Below are 22648 nucleotides of genomic sequence, written 5' to 3'. Positions count from 1 at the left end.
AAAACAATCTCATTCTGCTCAGGAAATATGCTATACATGCGTCTTGCTCCATCATGAGGGGACTGGAGCAGATAAATTTGGAGAAGTAGTAGCCAAGTTAAAAATTTGAGGGAAGTAACCGGCTGAATGGTAGGAGATGATGGGACTCTTATTTCAAAGGCTCTGTTTATGGAATATGAGAGTGCAGTCTTGTTAGAGATAGAAGTCCCTAATGGGAACATTTCTGAACAATTTGAGAGGCCCAGAGGTGGTAAATCATGGGGAATGGGCGGCATTTATCCTGAGGGTCTAACAGAAATAAACTGTGAAAGCGGGGGGATTCTGACAAGAAGGTGCAATAGATCCTAAGACAGCCTTGCTTCTAAAGATTGGGAGGCTCTAATGTGGTGCCTGCCTTTTAAAAAACTGCCCAGGGAAAGTCAAGGAGTACAGGAAGGTAAACCTAATCTCCCTCCAGAGGAGCTGAGTAACAGTCTGATGTGTATAGAATGGCCATGATTCAGTTCTATGGGAGCATCCTTCATTCGGGAGGCTCAAGTGGCTTTACCAGCAGAATTGCTTATAGCTCCACTCTGAAGATGCTGTGTGTGAGCACTGATCCTCCTAACAAATACAAAAGCCGTAACAATCCATACATACCCTATGCCCCACTGTCTCACCTCCCCCACCACAGCACGAGCAAACTATCGATAGGGAGCCTCAGGTTTTAAGTAAAATGTATTCTAGGAAAATAATCCTTAAATAGGTCACCATGAGGAAGAATCCTGACTGCATATGGGTCCATTCCTGCATTGCTATCATCTGTTTAGGCATCGACTATAAAGATAGTGAGAAGAAAAATGTGGATGTCTATTACACAGCGCAAGATAATAGCAGCAACCAGTATTTATCCATCACTTACTACATACTGGGCTTTTATCTAATCTCTTTTTGTTTTACTTTAATGCTCACAATAATCCCATGAGGTAGGCACTGTTAATCCCCATTTCATAGATAAGGGAACTAAAGCACAGAGAGATTAAACAACGTGCCCAGAATCACAAGTGGAGGATTCTAACAGGCACACCTGACCCCGGAGCTCGCACACATAACCACTGCCCATATTGTCTTTTGAGCAGGGCAGGAAGACACGGCTTCCTCCACGTTTTTCTCTTTGGCCCCCTCTGTCACCACATTCCAGATCAATTTATTGTTCCCCGACTAATTGTAAGGCTCTGATCATGAAATAAAATGACTATCTGCCAGGAACTGAAGTGAAAAATCCCATCTATGAAGAAAGGGTAGAAACATACACATTTTCCTTCTACCACACTGTTGAACGCAAGCAGAACATTTATCCCACAGAGTTGAACTTGAGGGACCAGTCTGAAATGTTGACTTTCACCCATTAGCATGTCAAGGCAAGGAACAAGTCCAAATCAGTATTTCCTCCAGTGATGGTGGATAAAATGGTCTGTCGCCTGCAGACCTCCTGGCTCTTGCCTGAAACTGGGAATATTGTTTCTCACCCAGTAACCGATGTTGAGGAGAGTTCACGGTTTAGAGGCAGGATCTTCTACTACTCCAAGACCTCCCACTGCTCCAGCACCTTTGGAAATTAAGTTTTGCAAAGTTTCTCTCAGGCCACCACTCAGAAACCTTAGGTGCTCCCCTTTCAGAGCCGCTGGCTTTTATCTGTTCTGAATATTGGGTTTGAGCATAAGTTTTATTTGAAAGAAAGGGTTCCTCTGTTAAAAACCATTAATTCAGGAAAATAACTTTTAAAGCACGTATTTTTTCAAAAAAAAAACACAAAAGGTGCACTTTTTATTCATTTAAAAAATATTTTAGGGGAAATTAACTATGTCCCAGGCACTAATCTGGGGATCAGGGGTAGAGCAGTGAGCAAAACAGGAAAACCCTTGTCCTTACTTTGGAAAATCCCTGAACTTTCATTTTTAAAATATAGATTTTCAAGGAAATAACTGAGATGTCTCAGCAGTACTTGTGGAGAAAAATTTTTATTCAGAGTAAATTTTAACTATACCAGTAGCGAATCAATACCACATTCATGACCCCTATACAGTACTTGCTGTGTTGGACATCATTTGGCATTCTTTTCATTTAATCCTTTAAACAGTCCAGTTTGAGGCAGATGCTGTGATCCCCTTCTCCAGATGCATCACAAGGCTTACTGGCATAATTGGGTGGCATATAGTCACATGACTGATGGAGACAGCCTTCCTCTACCTGCTGATGCCTCAGGGGCAGAGGGAAGGCTGTGAGAACTCATGGCGTATGACTGAGGTTAGAACCATGTTCACAGATCCCAGAAGGCTGGGCTGTGGTTTATAACCATCATTTGTCAAGGTAGATGTCATAGGCAACCTTCAAAATCCCAGAGCTTGTGTGTGATTTAGTGAAGCTGCTAAACTTCCAATCCAACAAATAATTCTGTTGTGATTCACAGGACACTTATGTAGGAGTTGCAAACCTCTGCCAACACTGCACATCTGTAACTGATCAAAGAATAAGTTAATGAGATTTGCTGTAAAATGCAAAGAATTAAATTCTTCCCAGTCTTAATAACAAAATACAAAGTGTAGAAAGTGTGTAGTATTTAATTCTTTATCTTTAAAGCAGCACGGATGTGGGCAATCTCAATGAAATTAATGTGCTTATATTCTGGGGCTCTGAGCAGCCCAACAGATTGCTTCTGTTAATCATTGTTTTCTTTTCCTTTTCCTTTGCAGATGACCATTCCCGGGTGAGGCTGCAGACCATAGAAGGAGACACCAACTCAGACTATATCAATGGAAATTACATCGATGTACGTACCCTGAAACTGTCAGTAAGCTCAACTGCTCTAACATATACCAACTGGTGTGTCTGTTACAAGATTGGTGGGCATGTGTTGGTCCAGCTCCAGAAGCAAATACAGTAACATGGCCGTATACACCACAGCCCTTTACAGTGAGGGTATGGCCACTCCTTTTCTAAGTCAGCCTATTTGCTGATAACTCCTCTGTAACAGTGTGTGCCTTTTATACCATTCCATGCTTATGGACTCGGAAAATGTTATTTCCATTTTTTGTCAACAACTTGGATTATTCGACACTTAAAAAAAACTGTTTGCATATTAATAGGACAAAACTCTCCAATTCCTACTTCGATGATTTGCCATCTCTTGTCATCACTGCACTTTTAAGCTGCCTTCAAAGTAGTCTGCAGCTGTTAACCATGACTTCTAATGCACGCAAGACACATCATTAAATATGTAGGCTGTTTAATTATTGAAGACTGTTTCTTTGTTCATTATGCATCATGTTCACTTAATGTCCTACATTAGAATAAATTCTTTAGGAGGCAGCATTTTTCAGTTGAAAGAATGAATGAAATCAAAAGTAAACTGAAAATCAAGGGAAAGTTGCTGTTATCGCCCAGGCCCAGGTTTACATTAAACAGATTTCAGCCATGTTGCAGTTCCCAAGACATCCTCTCTGGCTGTCATACTATTTCTTAGTCCATCAGTACTTCCGTGGACAGGTTTTATCCATATATATGTGATTTTTTTTTTTTGGTTGAGTATTACTCAGATACCACTAAAATTACTAGCATCATAATCTCTAAGTTATCAAAAATAGCTGTAAGAATGTTATTTTTAGTGCTACTTGGAAAGGGTTGACAGTTTGGTTATAGATTTGAGGGTAAGGTCTGGGGGGTGATTATTTCAAAAATAATTCGTGTGTCATTCTTCAAAGTATACCATTTCAATAATAACCAAAAACATACTCAACCCAAGTTAGATTTTTCTGAGTAAAGCAGAGTTTCTTCCTAAAGTGCATTGCACTTATTCCTTAATTCAGCAAATGTTGAATGAGTACCTTACAGGAGTACTCAGAGGTGTTCCAGACCTGTTATCTTCTCCCCAAGGCTTCACAATTTAGAAGCTGGAGTAAGAAATGTCTTCTCTATAACACTCCAGCCCTTGGAAGGTTCAAAGGGAATCCTGTTCATGCTCCGGCCCCAGCTCCTACACCTCCTACTGGGTCCTTGAGCACAGGGACAGTGAACTACTGATTTTTGTATCCCTTGCACCTGGCACATGCCTGAAATGTTGTCAGCATTTAATAAGTATTTGATGAACCACTGACAGAAGAAGTAAATGCGATCAGATTAGGCATTGTAGTAGAGATCATTTGGACTAAACTTTAAAGAATGAATGGGTAGAGATACAGAGGAGGGAACATACAAGTAATGAAAATACCAAATTAATTACTTTTTATTTTAACAGAAAAAAAATAGTCAATTTTCAGGACCCCTTTATTCACTTAGTCAATAAGATTTTATTGAGCACCTATTATGTTTCAGTTACTGATCTAAGTACTGGAGTTATAATTGTGAACAATTCATACCAGAAACAAACCTCTTACCTAATGGAGCTGATGATCCAGTCGAGAGAAAGAGACAATAAGTGAAATAAGTCAGTTAATTCCATGTGGTATATTAGATAGTAGTATGTGCTGGGGAGAAAACCAAAGCCATAAAGGGGGAATAAGGAGACAAGGTTCAGAAGTAGATTACAGTTTTGAATAAAGTGGCTGGAGTCAGGTCCACTAAGAAGGTAATATTTGAACAAAGAAGATGAGGGACTGAGCCATGTAGATTTCTAGGGAAAGAGCATTCCAGGCTGAGAAACAGCTGTAAAAAGGCCTTGCTATGGAGGATGCCTGATGAATTTGAAGAAAAACAAGCAGGTGAGTGTTGGTGGAGTGACGTGAAGTGGGAGAGAGTCGTAGGTGATGAGATGAGAGATGTTGTGGGGCCAGGTAATGGAAACAGTCGTAAAGACATTTGGCTTTTACTGTGAGGTGGGTAGTCATTACAGGGATTTGAGCAAAGGAGTGACATGATCTGGCAGCAGAGAGGAGAATGAACTGTAGGTGGGCAAGAGTAGAAGCCAGGAGACCTGTTAGATGGCTGTGGAAGGAATCAGGGAGTTGATAGTGGCTTGGCTGAGTGGCCGCACTAGAAGGTGAGAAACGGTAGAATCCTGGATTTATGCTGAAGGTAGAGACAGTGGATTTGCTGACAGCTTGGCTATGGGGTACAAGAAAAAGAGGGGTCAGGATGCCTTTAAGAGATGGAGTTGCCATTATCTGAGAAGAAGACTGTCGGTGGAGCAGATTCAAGTGTGAGGGAGGTAAGGAGGAAATGAGTTCAGTTTTAGATGTGTTAAGCTTTAAATATGTATTAGACATCCAAGTGGAGATGTTAAGTAGGCTTGATATCACATCAAGATTTCAGGGCAAAGGCCCCGACTAGAAGTAAGAATGCAGGACTTACTTGTGTGCAGATGGTATTAAAGACCATGAAACTGGATGAGATCAACATGGAAGTGAGTGTGGACAGTGGACATTCCAACATTAACATCAAGGTGAAGGGGAGGAATGAGCAAATGAATGAGGAGGTAGCCAGGGAGGGAGGAAGACAACCAGGAGAGTGTCATATCCTGGAAACCAAAGAAGAAAGCGTTTCAAGGGGACTAATTGTGTTCATTCTGGTGATAGGTCAAGTAGATGAGAACTGAGAAATGACCGTTGCGTTTAGCAACACAGGTCATTCATGGACTGTGTGGATTATTTCAATTTAACAAATGAGTTCCTTCTATCTCCTAGCACCTTTCTAGTACTGACATATAGAGCGAATAAGTCAGAGCAGGGTCTTACCTTGTGAAGTTTATCAGCTGGCAAGAAGTGAATGACCATCTAAATAATCCCATTTAATCTGTGTCACGATTCTCTATTTGAGACCTATTGCGGTCAGTGGTATCAAAGAATGTGTTTTTTTTTTGTTCGTTATCATCAACTTGGTGTTAAGAGAAGAAAAAAAACTAACAGATATGTATTTAAGTTGTCTGAAAAATCTGAATTTCCTTTTTAAGTTTCTATTTTCTGTGTGGCTTTGGGCATAGTTTTGGGTCATTTCAGGGGACAGATACGGAAAATTTTAAGGTCCATGGTAATATGTTGCCTGTGTGTAATTTTCTGTAAGTTGCCTTTATATTTCCCAGATATCAATTCCCCAACGTTCTTTGCTCCCTTCTTTCTGTGGTCTCAAGTTTCATGTTTCCCCCTTCTTATAAGGTCATGATAAAAGGAAGGGGTCTTGCAGAGTGTCTGCCTCTTTAAATTCCTGGCCCTCGCTACAGCATCATGTCATGGTGTAAGCAGTGTTTAAGAATGATGTTTGGTATTATTATTGATATACCTGCCTATATCAATATAACAGAATATGTGTTAAAGCCTTGGCACTTTGCCAATAACAAAGGAAATTCTATTGTACGTTCCTAGCCTGTTTGCATTCTAATAAGAGTCTCGGTCATGTTGTTTCAGAGAATCCATAAGTTGTTAGTGTTCATTGCTCATCCATCATTTCATAGCCAGTGTATAATTCACTTACACCCCCTATGCAATCATCAGACCTGTTATATTTGATGCACCTTTGCTTATTAAGAGGAACTCAGTAGTACTCAGTCTGGTAATTTCATTTTCAAGTGAAGCAACTGTGGGCATTGTAAGTGCATTCGTTTTGGCAAACTTAGCATGTGACTTCTGTGCTGCTTATCGATTTTAAGTTTGTCAAATATTCTTTCTCATTTATTTTTAGGGCTATCATCGACCCAATCATTATATTGCTACCCAAGGTAAGTTCATTTCCGCTTGTTTGCCCACTCTCTATCATTTTGTACCTACTTCACCCTCCCTCAGAGAGATATTGGCACACTTCCCTAGCACTGTTTATTGCAGTTCCAGTCATCAACACATACACCCTGTTTTCCCACCAGAAGTTCTGGTAATGTAATGGTTTAGTTAGAACTGCATTAGAAGAAGATCATTAGAAGAATTGTATTCATCAATTCATTACTGAATTAAATCTATCTTACGAATTAATCTGACACTTGCAAAAATAGATATGTAGATATTCATTAAATAAATGTGTACTGAATAAGCTCTGTATGAAGACCTGTGCCGGATGCCGCCAGGGACGCGAGCTGAACCCAGCACGAACTCCTTCTCACACCGGTTGCAGTTTAGTGGGAAAGATGTGAGCTGCCCTATTTATTAGTATGTCGATACCAACTAAACACTGTGTGAGAGGTACAGAGCAAATGTTAGGGAAACTTGGAAAAGAAAGAGGTTGTTTTCAGATGCAGGGATCCAAAAACAGGTTTGTGGCAAAGGTGAAATTGGGAGGATTCATCTGTGGAGAATGAGGATCTTGAGAGATCTTAGGTTTTGGGGAACAAGACATGAGTTAATGAGTCAATATGAGATGAAATGAAGAAGTACTAAGAAGCAGAGAGGACCCAGTTAAGGTTGAAGAACATGTATTCTCTCCATTTTGTTATTTTATCATTATATCCAGTAATGCATCATATCACAAAAACAGGAGCAGGGAAATCAAAAGAATGTGACCTGCCAATGGTTAGAAATTGGTCAGGGGTTGTACACAGAAAGTCAAGGAGCAAGGGAGTCAAGCATGCCAAGAAAATCCTGGTTAGAAAGTCTAGGCTTGGTGACAGGGGGTTCAGAGTTGTCCGATGGACTGCAGGAAGAGGTAAGGAGGTAAAGGATTGAGTCCAGGTTCAGTGAGAGCATGAGAAGACAGAAGAGGCAGCTGTAGTCAGAGAGCAGAATGCCAACACTTAGCAGCACTGTCCAGTAGAACTGCCTGCAGGGGTGGAAATCGTCTCTATCTGTGCTGTCCCAATATGGTAGCCACCAGTCATATGTGGCTACTGATAGTCAAAAAGTGTCTACTGTGAATGAGGAACTGAATTTAAAATTTTTATGTTGATTTATTAGGTTGGTGCAAAGGTAATTGCAGTTTGAAAGGTTAAAAATTATTGCAAAAATCTTAATTACTTTTTTGTCCTTGTTTTTATTTTTATTAGTTTCAGGTGTACAAAACAATGCAATAGTTAGACATTTCGTCCTTCACAAAGTGATAACCCCCTTTCCCCAATCTATTGCCCCTCTGACATTGTATATAGCTATTACAATTCCATTGACTCTATTCTCTATGCTGTACTCCATATACCGTGACTATATATATATAATTATAGTTGATATACAATATTATTCAGCTTCAGCTTCAGGTGTACAGTGCAGTGGTCAAGCATCTACACCATCCATGAAGTGGTCTCCCTAATAAGACATATGCCCATCTGACACCCTACAAAATCTTTACATTATTGATTATATTCCCCAAACTGTCTTTCATATCCCCATGGCAATATTGTAGTTATCAATACCAATTTATACTGTCTAATCCCTTCCCCTTCGGTATGGTACTGGCATAAAAATAGACACATAGATCAATGGAATAGAATAGAGAGCCCAGAAATAAATCCAATATAATATTCATATATATTCATTTAATGTATGACAGTGGAAGCAAGAATTTACATTGAGGTAAAGACAGTCTATTTAATAAATGGTGCTGGGAAAACTGGACTGACACGTACAGGAAAGTGAAACTGGATGACCTCCTTACGCATATATGAGAACAAATTGAAAATGGATCAAAAACTTAAATGTAAGACTTGAAACCATAAAACTCCTAGAAGAAAATATAGGGAGTAAATTTGCAGACATTACCCTAAGTAATATTTTTTACTGATATATTGGACAAGGGAAGTAAAAGAAAAAATAAACATGGGATTACATCAAATTTAAAAGTTTTTTTCAAAGCAAAGGAAACCATCAATAAAACAAAAAGGCAGCCTACTGAATGGGAAAAGATATTTGTCAATAATACATCTGATAAGGGGTTAATATCCAAAATGTATAAGATATTCATTCAGCTCAACATAAAAAAAAAAAAAAAGAAAACCACAATTGCTTTTGCACCAACCTAATAAATAGCTGCGTTTGGCTGTTCCCTACTGGTAGTGTTAGGCAGCAAAGCTCTGGGGTGGAAAAGCTCTATCTGTGGCTGAAATGGAGCCGCTATGGAGCCTAATGCTGACAGCCTCAGCCAGAACCATACAGAGTCATCATTTACAGACTCTACACCAGGGCCTAGGCGACCCGCTTGACCACCAAATGTGTTTTGTCCTCTAAAATGAAGTAGTAATGACTCCTACCAAGGTCACTTTGCTAGTCAGAAGAAACATTACATGCAGAGTGTCCAGCTTGAACCTGGCATGAAGCAGGCCCTTTCATAGGTTGCTGAGGTCTTCAGAAAGCAAGCACCTGGCGCAAGCTCTTATACCTGGAACAGAACAAGGACATATCCTCAGGACCCCTGAGTCCAATCAAGGGCACCTTCTTTGTACCCTGCTGCCTCTGACCTGGGTTAATCGATACCTTTAGAGAAACCCTCTGTTAATTCTTTACATCCATAGGAACGGCTTTCAGAATGTTCAAAAGACCTGGTTAAATAAATTTGGTGATAGCTTGAAATTAGTTTTTATAAAATTATGTGATAATTTGATCATAAAATACACAAAATACCACTGGGTTATTGATGAGCAACCCATGTTTTCATAGATAACATAAACATAAAGTGAAATCTTATTTGGATTTTCAAAATTGAGGACCTCTAGATTAATGTGACTAAATACCCAGTTAAAGGTAGAGATTGAAACCCCCCTAAGTCCTGTATATGGCCCCTCACCTGGCTTCCCTTTGTTCATACTCTCTGCCCCTCTCTCTCTGAGGGAGATTATTCTTTGAAGAAAAAAATGCCATTAGAGAAGTCCCTTTCTAGCCCCTACAGTATTGGTTGGAATGATACTTAATTGTTCAGTAGTCCTCTTCAGCAGCATTCAACTATCAAGTGTTAAATGAACAAATACATTTCTTGGCAGCTAAGAAATGGCAGATGTAATCAGTTTGTAGTAGACCACCTATGTGCACTACATGGAGAAGGATGCTGCCTGATGCCCTGTTTGCCAGAGCATGGGGCCTTTTCCAGTGCAGGGTGGGCTCCAGATTTGACTTTGAAAACTGGCTGTACTTATATCGCTGTTGTTGGTACAGAGGGAGTGGGAAGAAATGAGCAAATAGTTTTTATCTAACATTCAGTCAAGGTGGCAGCACACGTCATGTTAAGAGTAATACGTTTTTTAAAAAAAGAGTAATACATTCAGACCATGATATTCATATTAAAAAGCTAAATATCTTTTCTAGTATGGGCAAACCTCGGAAATAGTGCGGGTTTGATTCCAGACCACTGCAATAAAGTGAATATTGCAATAAACTGAGTCACATGAGTTTTTTGGCTTCCCAGTACATTTAAAAGTTATGTTTACACTATAAACAAACAATAGTATTATGTCTAAAAGAACAATGTACAAACCTTAAAAAATATTTTATTGCTAAAAAATGCTAACTATTACCTGAGCCTTTAGCAAGTCATAATCTTTTTGCTGGTGGTGAGTCTTGCCTTGATGTTGATGGCTGCTGTCAGATCACAATGGTGGTTGCTGAAGGTTGGGGTGACTGTGGCAATTTCTTAAAATAAGACAACAGTCAAGTTTGCCCCATTGATTGACTCTTCCTTTCACAAACGATTTTTCTGTAGCACGTGATGTTGTTTGGTAGTATTTTACCCACAGTAGAACTTTAAAAAGTAGAGTCTCTCCTCTCAAACCCTGCTGCTGCTTTATCAACTAAGTTTATGTCATATTCTAAATACTTTGTTGTCATTTCAACAATCTTCACAGCATTTTCATCAGGAATAGATATTATCTCAAGAAACCACTTTCTTTGCTCGTCCATAGAAGGAACACCTCATTCATTAAAAGTTTTATCATGAGATTGCAGCAATACAATCACATTTTCAGGTTCTACTTATAATAATAGTAATGTCTAATAATGATAATAATACTATAATAATAATAATGGCCCCCCAAAACAATTGTAGTAGTAACATCAAGATCACAGATCACCATAACAAGTATAATAATAATGAAATTATTTGGAATATTGTGAGAATTACCAAAATCTGACACAGAGACACAAAGTGAGCAAATGCTATTAGAAAAATGGCACCAATGGATTTGCTCAACACGGGGTTGCCACAAACCTTCAATTTATAAAAAAAAACAAACACAGTATCAATTATGTCATAAAAATGTGGTATATAAACCAAAAACAACAAAAGAACAAGACAAACAAATGAGAAACAGAAACTTATAGACACAGATAATAGTTTAGTGGTTGCCAGAGGGTAAGGGGGGTGGGGGGTGGGGGGTGGGAGATGAGGGTAAGGGAGATCGAATATATGGTGATGGAAGGAGAACTGACTCTGGGTGGTGAACACACAATGGGATTTATAGATGATGTAATACAGAATTGTACACCTGAAATCTATGTAATTTTACTAACAATTGTCACCCCAATAAATTTAATTAAAAAAAAAAAAATGGCGGCATGAGGTGAAGCCTCTTGAAATATCCCCTGGAATTTACAATGAATTGAACAACTATAATTCCACAAAGGACTCCCTGAGCAACAGACAGGAAGACTAAGAGGTGGGCAAATTGGGTGAGCTCGGGAGGAGGGAAATGGGAAATGCAGAGATGTGGGCCACATGGGCGCAGGAACAGACTGGAGCTCAGAGCTCCAAGCTCCCTGCATTCCAGAGCTACTGCAGTGGTAGGAGAGGGAAGAACTTGGACTGCTAGTGCTCCATTTATGACTCACTGTCCCGCCTGAAGGATCAGATTATATAACACAGTTGAATCTAATGCTCACGACAGAGACCTTGGAGCAAAGACTGAGGGAAGAAGGGTGAAAATGGTGGTGTAAGTAAGCCCTCACTGCCAAGCAGAGAATGGAAGGCTTACCGTAGGCATGGAGCCTAGCTGCCCCCTCCCAGCCTCCCCAGAGCTCACACCACTCCAACCCTCCCAGTGCTAGAAGCCGAACGGTTGCAGTGTCAGATCAAAAGAATAGAATATTTGCAATTCTGAGAACTGTGGCCTGCAACCACAGACTCACAGCCCAATTAGTTCTGCCGAAGAGGACGGAGCCTTGGGTGCAGGACTGGCTGTGGTGGTGGTCGCCACCATTGCTCTGGCCATCTCTCACAACCCACCCCCGCCCCGTCCCCACCTGTCTGGGTGAATCCCTGCAGGAGTAAACAGCTGCTGAAACACACAGTCTCTGAATCTGGTGCAGGAAGAGCTTTGGAACTTCAGAAGTTCTCCACATCCCCCCACGGAGGCAGTGCCCTGTGACCCAGGTGACCTGTTCACAGAGGAGAAGCCCACCTTCCAGGGAATCCCCCCATTGTGTGAGAAGCCGGAACAGTGCAGAGAAAATATAACACTACAGCATGAGAGAAAATAAAAGTCTGTGGTCGGAGAAATATACAACATTCTACCAACACCTACAGGAAAACAAAAGAAAGACATTTTTCTATCAACCTGTCACAGAATCCACTCCTGTAGATACCTATGAAGAGAGATAATAATTCATTCATTGCCATGGGTAACCAAGGTAACAAGACAGCTCAGAAAGAAAAATGAAAAGTATCCAAAAAATGAACTTTATGACATGGAAATATGTGACTTAAGATTCCAGTTCTTAAAAAAACTCAATAAGATGCAACAAAGACAGGCAGTATAATGGACTCAGAAACACACAGAACAAAATGAATATTTTAACAAAGAGATTGAAATATTAAAACAGAACCAAATAGAATTTCTGGAGATTAAAAACTCATTAAAAAGAGCCAAGAATGAAATAGCCAGCTAAGGTAGTAGAGTTGACCACATGGAGGAAAGAATGAGTGACATCAAAGATTGAAATCTGGAAATGACATAGATGGAAGAAGAGAGAGACTTGAGACTTAAAAGAAATGAAAGAACTCTACAAGAACTTCATGACTTTATCAGAAAGAGCAACATAAGAATAATGGGCATACCTGAAGGAAAAGAAAGGGAGAAGGAAACAGAGAGTATATTCAAACAAGTAGTCGATGACAACTTCCCAAACTTGTGGAAAGAGCTGGATCCTCAAATCCAAGAAGCAAATAGAACACCTAATTACCTAAATCCCCAACAGGACTTCTCCAAGGTATATTGTATTGAAGCTCTCAAAAATTAACAGCAAAGAAAGAATCCTCAAGTCAGCCAGGGAAAAGAAGATGGTGACCAAAAAAGTGAAGCCCATTAGATCATCATCAGATATTTCAGCAGAAACTCTACGAGCCAGGAGGGAGTGGACTCAAATATTCAAACTATTAAAAGAGAGAACTTATGAGCCAAGCATAATACATCAAGCAAAGGTATCCTTTAGATATGGAGGAGGAATAAAGACCTTTCCAGACATACAGAAGCTGAGGCAAATTTCTAACACATGACCTGCACTACAAGAAATATTGAAGGAGGCTATTTGACCAGCATAAATAGGGATAATTTGTGACAACAGAAACATAAAAAGAGGGAGAGTAAAGACCTGAACTGGAATACGGGAATGGAGAAAGTAAGCATGCTGAAGAAAATGAAATACTCTAAATATGAAACGTTCTTTTACATAAACTTAATGATAACCACTCAAAAAAAAAAAAAAAATCCAGAACTGAAATATATAACATAATAAAAGAAGAAACAGAGGGAAAAGTCATAGAATACCACTACACTGAAATGATAGACAGCAACAAAAAGCCAGATAAACAATGGAGACACAGTCTTACCAGAAAACCAAAGATATAATGATATGAAATCCTCATATATCAATAATCACCCTAAATGTAAATGGACTGAACTCACCAATACAAAGGCACAGAGTAACAGATTTGATCAAAAAAACTAAACCCCACCATATGCTGCCTCCAAGAGACACATCTCAGCTACAAGGACAAATACAGACTCAAAGTGAAAGGGTGGAAATTGACACTCCAAGCAAATGGTATCCAGGGAAAAGCAGGTGTAGTTATATTGATATCAGATGAAATAGACTTTAGGACAAAAAGGGTAACGAGACAAAGATGGACATTTCGTAATGATAAAGGGGACTATACAACAAGAAGACATAAGAGTCCTCATTATTTATGTCCCCAATCAGGGAGCACCAAAATATACCAAGCAACTACTAACAGAGCTAAAGGGGAAATTGACCAAAACACAATTATAGTAGGGAACTTGAATACATCATTGACAGCTATGGATAGATCGTCCAAAAAATAAATAAATAAGGAAATATCAGCCCTAAATGACACATTAGATGAAATGGATATAATTGACATTTATAGAGCACTTCATCCTAGAACATCAGATTATACATTCTTTTCTAGTGTACATGGAACATTCTCAAGTAGAGACCATATACTGGGACATAAAACTAGCCTCAACAAATTTAAGAAGACTGAAATCATCCCAAGCATATTCTCTGACCACAAGGCTTTGAAATTAGACATCAACTGCAAAGAGAATGCAGAAAATACCACAACTATATGGAGATTAAACAACATACTTTTAAAGAATGACTAGGTCAAAGAAGAAATAACAGATCGAAAGATACATAGATGAATGGATGAAGAAGTTGTGGTATATATACACTATGGAATACTATTTGGTGGTAAGAAAAGATGATATAGGAACATCTGTGACAACATGGATGGATCTTGAGAGTGTAATGCAGAGCGAAATAAGTCAGACAGAAAAAGCAGAGAACCATGTGATTTCACTGATATGTGGTATATAAACCAAAAGCAACAAAAGAACAAGACAAACAAATGAGAAACAGAAACTCATAGACACAGACAATGGTTTGGTGGTTGCCAGAGGGTAAGGGGGGTGGGGGGTGGGGGGTGGGAGATGAGGGTAAGGGGGATCAAATATATGGTGATGGAAGGAGAACTGACTCTGGGTGATGAACACACAATGGGATTTATAGATGATGTAATACAGAATTGTACACCTGAAATCTATGTAATTTTACTAACAATTGTCACCCCAATAAATTTAATAAAATAAAATTTAAAAAAAAAAAAGAAAAGAAAGATACATAGAAACAAATGAGAATGAAAATACATCCTACCAAAATGTTTGGGATGCAGTGAAAGCAGTTTTAAGAGAGAAATTTATATCTTTGCAAGCCTATCCCAAGAAACAAGAAAAACCCCAGTTAAATAACCTTACATTACCTCTTAAAGAACTAGCAAAAGAAGAACAAATGAAACCCAAAGACAGCAGAAAGAAGGAAATAATAAAAGTCATATCAGAACTAAATGAAATAGGGAACAAAAAGATAATAGAAAAAATTAATGGGACAAAGAGCTGGTTCTTTGAAAAGATTAACAAAATTGACAAACCCTTGTCTAGACTCACTAAGATAAAAAGAAAAGACACAAACAAAATCAGAAATGAAAGATGGGAAGTTATCACAGATGACACAGAAATACAAAGGATCATCCAAGAATACTATGAAGGGCTCTATGCCACCAAATTCAATAACCTAGAAGAAATGGACAAGTTCTTAGAAACATATAGCCTTCCTAGGCTGAATCACGAAGAATTACAAAATCTAAATAGACTGATCACCAGTAACGGAATTGAATCAGTCATCTGAAATCTTCCCAAAAGGTAAAGTCTAGGACCAGATGGCTTCACTAGTGAATTCTACCAAACCTTCAAAGAGGATCTAATACCTGTCCTGCAGAAACTCTTCCAAAAAAATTGAAGAACAGACAATACTTTCTAACTCATTTAATGAGACCAAAGTTACTGATACCAAAACCTGGTAAGTATAACACACAAAAAAAAATTACAGACCAGTATCTCTGATGAATATTGATGCAAAAATCCTAAACAAAATTCTAGCAAATCGAATGCAACCATGCATTAAAAAGATAATACATCACGACCAAATGGGGTTCATCCCAGGGGCACAAGGATGGTTCAACATATACAAATCCATCAATGTGATACACCACATAAACAAAATAAAAGACAAAAATCATATGATTATATCAATAGATACAGAGAAAGCGTTTGACAAGATAGAGCATCCATTTATGATGAAAACAATAGAATGTGTATAGAAGGAAAATTAACATAATAATGGCCATATATGACAAACCCTCAGCTAATATCATAATTAATGGTGAAAACTGAAGCCCTTTGCTCTATGTTCAGGAACACGACAGGGATGTCCCCTATCACCTCTGCTTTTTAACATCGTGTTGGAAGCCCTCGCCAGAGCAATCAGGCAAGAGAAAGAAATAAAAGGCATCCAAATTGGGAATGAGGAAGTTAAATTGTCACTCTTTGCAGATGACATGATGCTATACATAGAAAACCCTAAAGACTCCACCAAAAAGGTATTAGAAACAATAAACGAATACAGTAAAGTTGTCAGCTGCAAAATCAATGTCAAAAGCCCATTGCATTCCTATATGTTAACAATAAAATCTCAGAAAAATAAAATTAAAAAACAATTCATTTTGCATTGCAACAAAAAGAATAAAATACCTGGGAATAAACTTAACCCAGGATGTGAAAGACCTATATACTGAAAACTATAAGACATTTTTAAAAGAAATTGAAGAAGACACAAAGAAATGGAAAGACATTCCGTGCTCATGGATTGGAAAAATCAACGTAGTTAAAATGGCCATATTACCCAAAGCAGTATACAGATTTAATGCAATCCCCATCAAAATCCCAATGGCATTTTTTAAAGAAATAGAACAAAAAATCATCAGATTTGTATGGAACCACAAAAGACCCTGAATAGCCAAAGCAATCTTAAGAAAAAAAGAACAATGTTGGAGTCTTCACACTCCCTGACTTCAGCTTGTACTATAGGGCAACAATAATCAAAACAGTGTGGTATTGGCAGAAAAACAGACACACAGACCAATGGAATAGAACTGAGGACCCAAAAATAAACCCACATAAATATGGAAAGATATTGACAAAGAAGCCAAAAACATACAATGGAGAAAAAACAGCCTCTTCAATAAATGGTGCTGGCAGAATTGGAAAGCCATGTGCAAAACAATGAAACTGGACTGCTGTCTGTCACCATGTACCAAAATTAATTCAAAATGGATCAAAGACCTAAACATAAGACCTGAAACAATAAACTGCATAGAAGAAAACATAGATATTAAACTTATGGACCTTGGGTTCAAAGAGCATTTTATGAATTTGACTCCAAAGGCAAGGGAAGTAAAAGCTAAAATAAACGAATGGGACTATATCAAACTAAAAAGCTTCTGCACAGCAAAAGAAACCATCAACAAAATAAAGAGGCAACCAACCAAATGGGAGAAGACTTTTGCAAACAATGCCTCCAATAAGGGGCTAATATCCAAAATATATAAGGAACTCATACAACTCAATAACAAGAAAATTAAACATTCTAATTTAAAAATGGGCAGAAGACTTGAAAAGACTTTCTCCAAAAAGGACGTACAAACGGCCGATAGACATGAAAAAATGCTCAACATCGCTAATCATCAGTGAAATACAAATAAAAACCACAATGAGCTATCACCTCACCCCAATTAGAATGGCTATCATCAACAAGACAAATAGTAACAAGGGTTGGAGAGGCTATGGAGAAAAAGGAACCCTCATACACTGTTGGTGGGAATGCAGATTAATGCAGCCGCTATGGAAGGCAGTGTGGAGGTTCCTCAAAAAATTAAGAATAGAATTACCATATGACCCAGCAATCCCTCTCCTGGGTATCTACCCAAGAAATCTGAAAATATTTATCCATAAAGACATATGTGCTCCAATGTTCATTCCAGCTTTATTCACAGTGGCCAAGACATGGAAACAACTAAAGTGTCCTTCAATAGATGAGTGGATAAAGAAGTTGTGGTATATATACGCGATAGAATACTATTTGGCCGTAAGAAAAGATGAAATAATACCATTTGCAACAACATGGATGTATTGAGATTATAATGCTAAGTGAAATAAATCAGACAGAAAAAGTAGATAATCATATGATTTCACTGGTATGTGTTATATAAAACTGAAAGCAATGAAAGAACAACACAAACAAATGAAGAAACAAAAAGTCATAGACATAGACAATAGTTTAGTTGTTACCAGAGGGAAAATGGGAAGAGGGGTGGTAGTTGAGGGCAAACCAGATGAAACATATGGTGATGAAAGGAGAACTAACTCTGGGTGGTGAACACATAATGTGAGATATAGATGATGTATTACAGAATTGTACACCTGAAATCTATGTAACTTTACTAACAGTTATCACCCAGTAAACTTTAGTTAAAAAACAAACAAAAAACACAATATCTCGGATGTGCAGTAAAACAAGGCAGACCTATACTATCCAGAAATATAATGTCACTGATGGCCTCAGATTGCCGGTAGTGAAGACTTCTGATTAATTGCATTAATTGATATGGACAGGTAGAACATGCTCATGGATCACCTTCATTAGAATCCAAAACACAAACACCTGATTCTGAGTCCAACAAAATGGGTGATAAAGACTAACAGAGAAATGCAGTTTTAAAATCTCTCCTTGCTCTTTTTTTCCATCTACATTGCACTGATACAATTCTTTAAAATCTGTTTACAGCAGAAACCCATGAGACTGTATGGATGGTCCAATTTACCGACAACGAGTTTTATTCCCAAGAGTTTGAAATACATAGATTTTCACCAAGTTTCTTAAATACAGAGGGCATGTTACGAATTTTTTTATTCGGTCTCTCCCTTTCCCTTGAGTTTATTGATTTTTCTACCAGTAACTGACTTTGACCTTTGATAACAATGATAATGTTTCTGCAAGTTGAAGGGACCACATTCAAGCCAGATCTGTGGCATTTTTAGTGTGTTCTTCCTACATCCCCTGTTTGATTGTTTTCTGACTGATGGCTAATACATTGATGATCTAGTATTCACTTCATCACATCTGCCTTACCAGCCATTAATACAATTATAACATTCAGGATTTATGATTTGGCACACCAGGGATCAAAGGAGAAGAATTCATGTTTGTTACTGTATGTCCACTCTCAGAACCAGGGCAAAGTTGGGATTTCAAAAGTGGGATTCATGGCGAGTGGCAGATGAGTATGAAGTTGGGTAGAATTGCCCAGAACTGATCATATTTCACAATGAGAATATATCCCATGTGGACTATGGGCCCTGAGCTGGAGGTACTCATTTAGAACCAGTCTTCCAGAATGATTTGGGAGAACACCTGCCAGCCACATGGTATGCAAACAAGGGGGCCCTGGAGATGTGTTCTTATTATTATGGTTTAGTGTCATTTCTAAAGCTGACTTCAAGAGTCCTGCTTTAGAGAACTCAGTAAAGATAGTGCGAGATAGTTGTGGAAGGAAACACTGTAAGTGATGTTCATGGACTGCCGAACGCCAAGTCCCTTTTCATCACTTCTAAGCTTGTCTGTGGGCTGGAGGTGCACAGAAATATTGGAGAAACCTCCCGAAGGAACTTGCCTGTAATTCCTTCAAGGGTAGCAGATGTGCATCATGAAATATGGAGGGCAAATCATAAGCATGTGGTGGTGTGCCAACACTGGCTGGAATTTCTAGGAACCAGAGAAGAGATAGAGGGTATCAGTGGGATTTGTGTGGGAGGCAGGTCTTCAACAAGCCTTGAAGGGAAGGGTTCTGTTGTTAGTAGACAGGCCAATGGGAGGCCTCCTGTAGTTAGGGAGGAACATGGTCTCCTGCAGAAGGTGTGAGGGAGACTTGACTGAGGTGAGAAGGGTTTTCACTTCTGTGGCATCTTGAGTCTTCTTGGTCACTTGTTGAAATGGATCTTCTCTTAGGAAAAAGTCACATTTACACAAAGTTTTACGTAGACATTCAGGCATTCACAGACTTAATAAAATGCAGCCTGAAAAATATATACACCCCCTACCACCACCATTTTTTGGTCAAAATGGTTCAGTAGATAAACTCTATGCTTATCTCCCTTCATGACCACATCAAAATTACAACTAAACTACAGAACAACCATCATTTACAATCTCCTGAAGTCTAGCTGAACTGAAGCCGTACAACTAAGGACATACAGAAGAAGCAACCTCAAGACTGGAAGGAGGGTCAGAGACACTGAATGAGCTGGTCCCACACCCCCAGTGATGACTAAAAATTGGGAGGGATATCTCAGCTGTGGAATTAAGCCCCAGAGAAATGAGGGGTCCCAGCTCCACACCAGTCTCCCTAGCCCAGGGTTTCAGTATGGGGGAGAGAAGTACCCATAACTGCTGGCTGTGAAAAACAGTGGAGAGTGTAGCTGAGTGAGACAAAGGGCAGCTGGAGCTCAGGCATTCCTCTTAAAGTTTCCACACATGGACTTACTTACTTGTTAGCTCACTCTGAGCTCCAGCACCGGGGCAGCAGCTCAAAAGGCTACAGGGGACATACAGGGAGGAACTCAGTTGTCTGGCTTCAGGGCAAGGGCTGGAAGGGCAGCTTTATTCCTGACAGACTAGCTGGTGGAAGCCATGGTTTCTTTGTTAAGCAGTCCCCGCTTCTGACATGCAGATGCACACGGCTGCCATATCTAAGTCTCCATCAACCTGGATAACACTGTTCACAACACCTTGGTGATTCCCTGAGACCCTGCCCTACCCAAATTGCAGACACACCCAAACTGTTTCTATGGCTTTTCCATACAAGTGGCCTGTCTTGGCTCATGCTGTGGACTTTCCTAAATTCTCTCAAAGGATCACAAAACCCAAACAAGCAGCATCTGGCTTCAGTATGTCCCAAAACCTCTGGCTGAGCAGCCCTAAGCCCAGCACTAGTCCCAACCAGCCTCGGTTAGCAGCTTGGCCTCTCAAGGCACCTCCCAAGCTCAGTGTGGGTGGTGGCCATCTGTGATTGCTTTGTGGCTCATGCCAGGTGGCCTCAGGCAGGGCACAGTCTGCAACTGAATTTGGCCTCAGTGGGTCCCCTCCCAGGAGGATGCTTAAACACCTGGTGGCCCACGCTGAAGCACCACTCAGCCACCCCAAGGATGACACACCCAAAGGGCAGACTGGGCAGCCACCACAGTCCTGTTAAAGCAAATCCTGTTCTGTATGGTCACTCCCTGTACAACAGCTCCTCTACTGTAGTCACAGCCAGTCCTCACAATCCATTAGCCTGAGGGTCAGTCCCTCCCATGGAGATGCAACCAAGGCTCAACTACAGCAGGAGGGTACACCCAATCAATTAAAAGGGACACACCTGGAGCTCCCAGCTCTGGTGACCAGGGAGATGGTGCCACTGGGCCCCATAGGACACTGACTACATAAGGCCACTCTACTAAGACTGGGAGACATAGCAACCCTACCTAATACATAGAAACAACCACAGAGCAGCAGCCAAAATAGGGATACAAAGAAACATGTTCCAAAGAATAGAATGAAACAAAGCTCCAGAAAAATAACTAAACAAAACAGAGACAAGCAGTCTACCAGATGCAGAGTTCCAAACACTGGTTATAAGGATGTTCAATGATCTCAGGGAGCACTTCAACAAAGAGACAGGAAACATAAAAATAGAAATAGAAAACATAAAAAAGAACCAGTCACAAACGAAGGATACAATAACTGAAATGAAGAATACATTAGAGGGAATCAACAGTAGCTTAGATGAAGCAGAGGATTGAATCAGAGATTTGGAAGATAAGGTATCAAAAACATGCAATGAGAACAGCAAAAAGAAAAAGAATCAAAAAAAAAAGGGGGGGAGGCTAGTTTAAGAAACCTCTGGGACAACATCAAGCATACCAACATTTGTGTCATAGGAGTACCAGAAGGAGAAGAGAAAGAGCAAAGAATTGAAAACTTATTTGAAGAAATAATGATGGAAAACTTCCCGTACCTGATGAAGGAAGTAGATATACAAGCCCAGAAAGCACAGAGAGTCCCAAAGAAGATGAATGCAAAGAAGGCCACACCAAGAAACATCATAATTAAGATGCCAAAGGTTAAAGACAAAGAAAGAATTTTAAAAGCAGTGAGAGAAAAGCAGTTAGTTACCTACAAGGGAGCTCCCATAAGACTGTCCCCTGATTTCACAACAGAAAAGTTGCAGGCCAGAAGGGACTGGCATAAAATATTCAATGTGATGAAAAGCAAGGACCTGCAACCAAGATTACTCTATGCAGGAAAGCTATCATTTAGAATCAAAGTCAATAATATCATAATAACTATGGATGATGTCAGATGGGTACTAGATTTATTGGGGTGATAGATGAGATGGGGTTTGGGGGACAGTGTGAAAAAGGGGAAGGGATTAAGAAGTGCAAATTGGTAGTTACAAAATAGTCACGGGGATGTAAAGTAAAGCTTAGAAAATATAATCAATAATATGGTAATAACTATGTATAGTGCTAGGTGGATACTAGACTAGTCAGGAGGATCACTTCCTAAATTATATAAATGTCTAACCACTGTGCTGTACACCTGAAATTGATATAAAATAATATTGAATATCAACAGTAACTGAAAACTAAAAGGGGAAAGGTGAAGGGGGATAAGAGGTTCAAATTTCCAGGTATAGAACAAATAAGTCATGGGGATGTAATGTACAGCATAGGGAATATAGTCAATAATATTGTGATAGCGTTGTACAGTGTCAGATGGTTGCTGGGCTTATCATAGTGATCACTTTTTTAGATATATAAATGTTGAATAAC

The 22648-nt window shown here is 39.3% G+C and overlaps 1 protein-coding gene across 17 annotated transcripts in view; it reads left to right on the top strand.

Moving 5' to 3' along the window:
* Nucleotides 1-22648, top strand: part of PTPRM (protein tyrosine phosphatase receptor type M) — an 808815-nt gene that overhangs the window by 705533 nt on the left and 80634 nt on the right. For all 17 annotated transcript variants that reach the window (XM_019755757.3, XM_019755755.3, XM_074340349.2 and 14 more), the window contains 2 exons: nt 2733-2809; nt 6649-6685. In XM_019755757.3, the coding sequence (XP_019611316.1) occupies nt 2733-2809; nt 6649-6685 (114 nt within the window). The remainder of the gene's footprint in view (nt 1-2732; nt 2810-6648; nt 6686-22648) is intronic.

Source organism: Rhinolophus sinicus, chromosome 4 (genome assembly GCF_057876585.1).
Source record: "Rhinolophus sinicus isolate RSI-liver-muscle chromosome 4, RSI-T2T, whole genome shotgun sequence".
Taxonomy (NCBI): Eukaryota; Metazoa; Chordata; class Mammalia; order Chiroptera; family Rhinolophidae; genus Rhinolophus; species Rhinolophus sinicus.
This window is presented reverse-complemented; position numbering and strand designations above follow the sequence as displayed.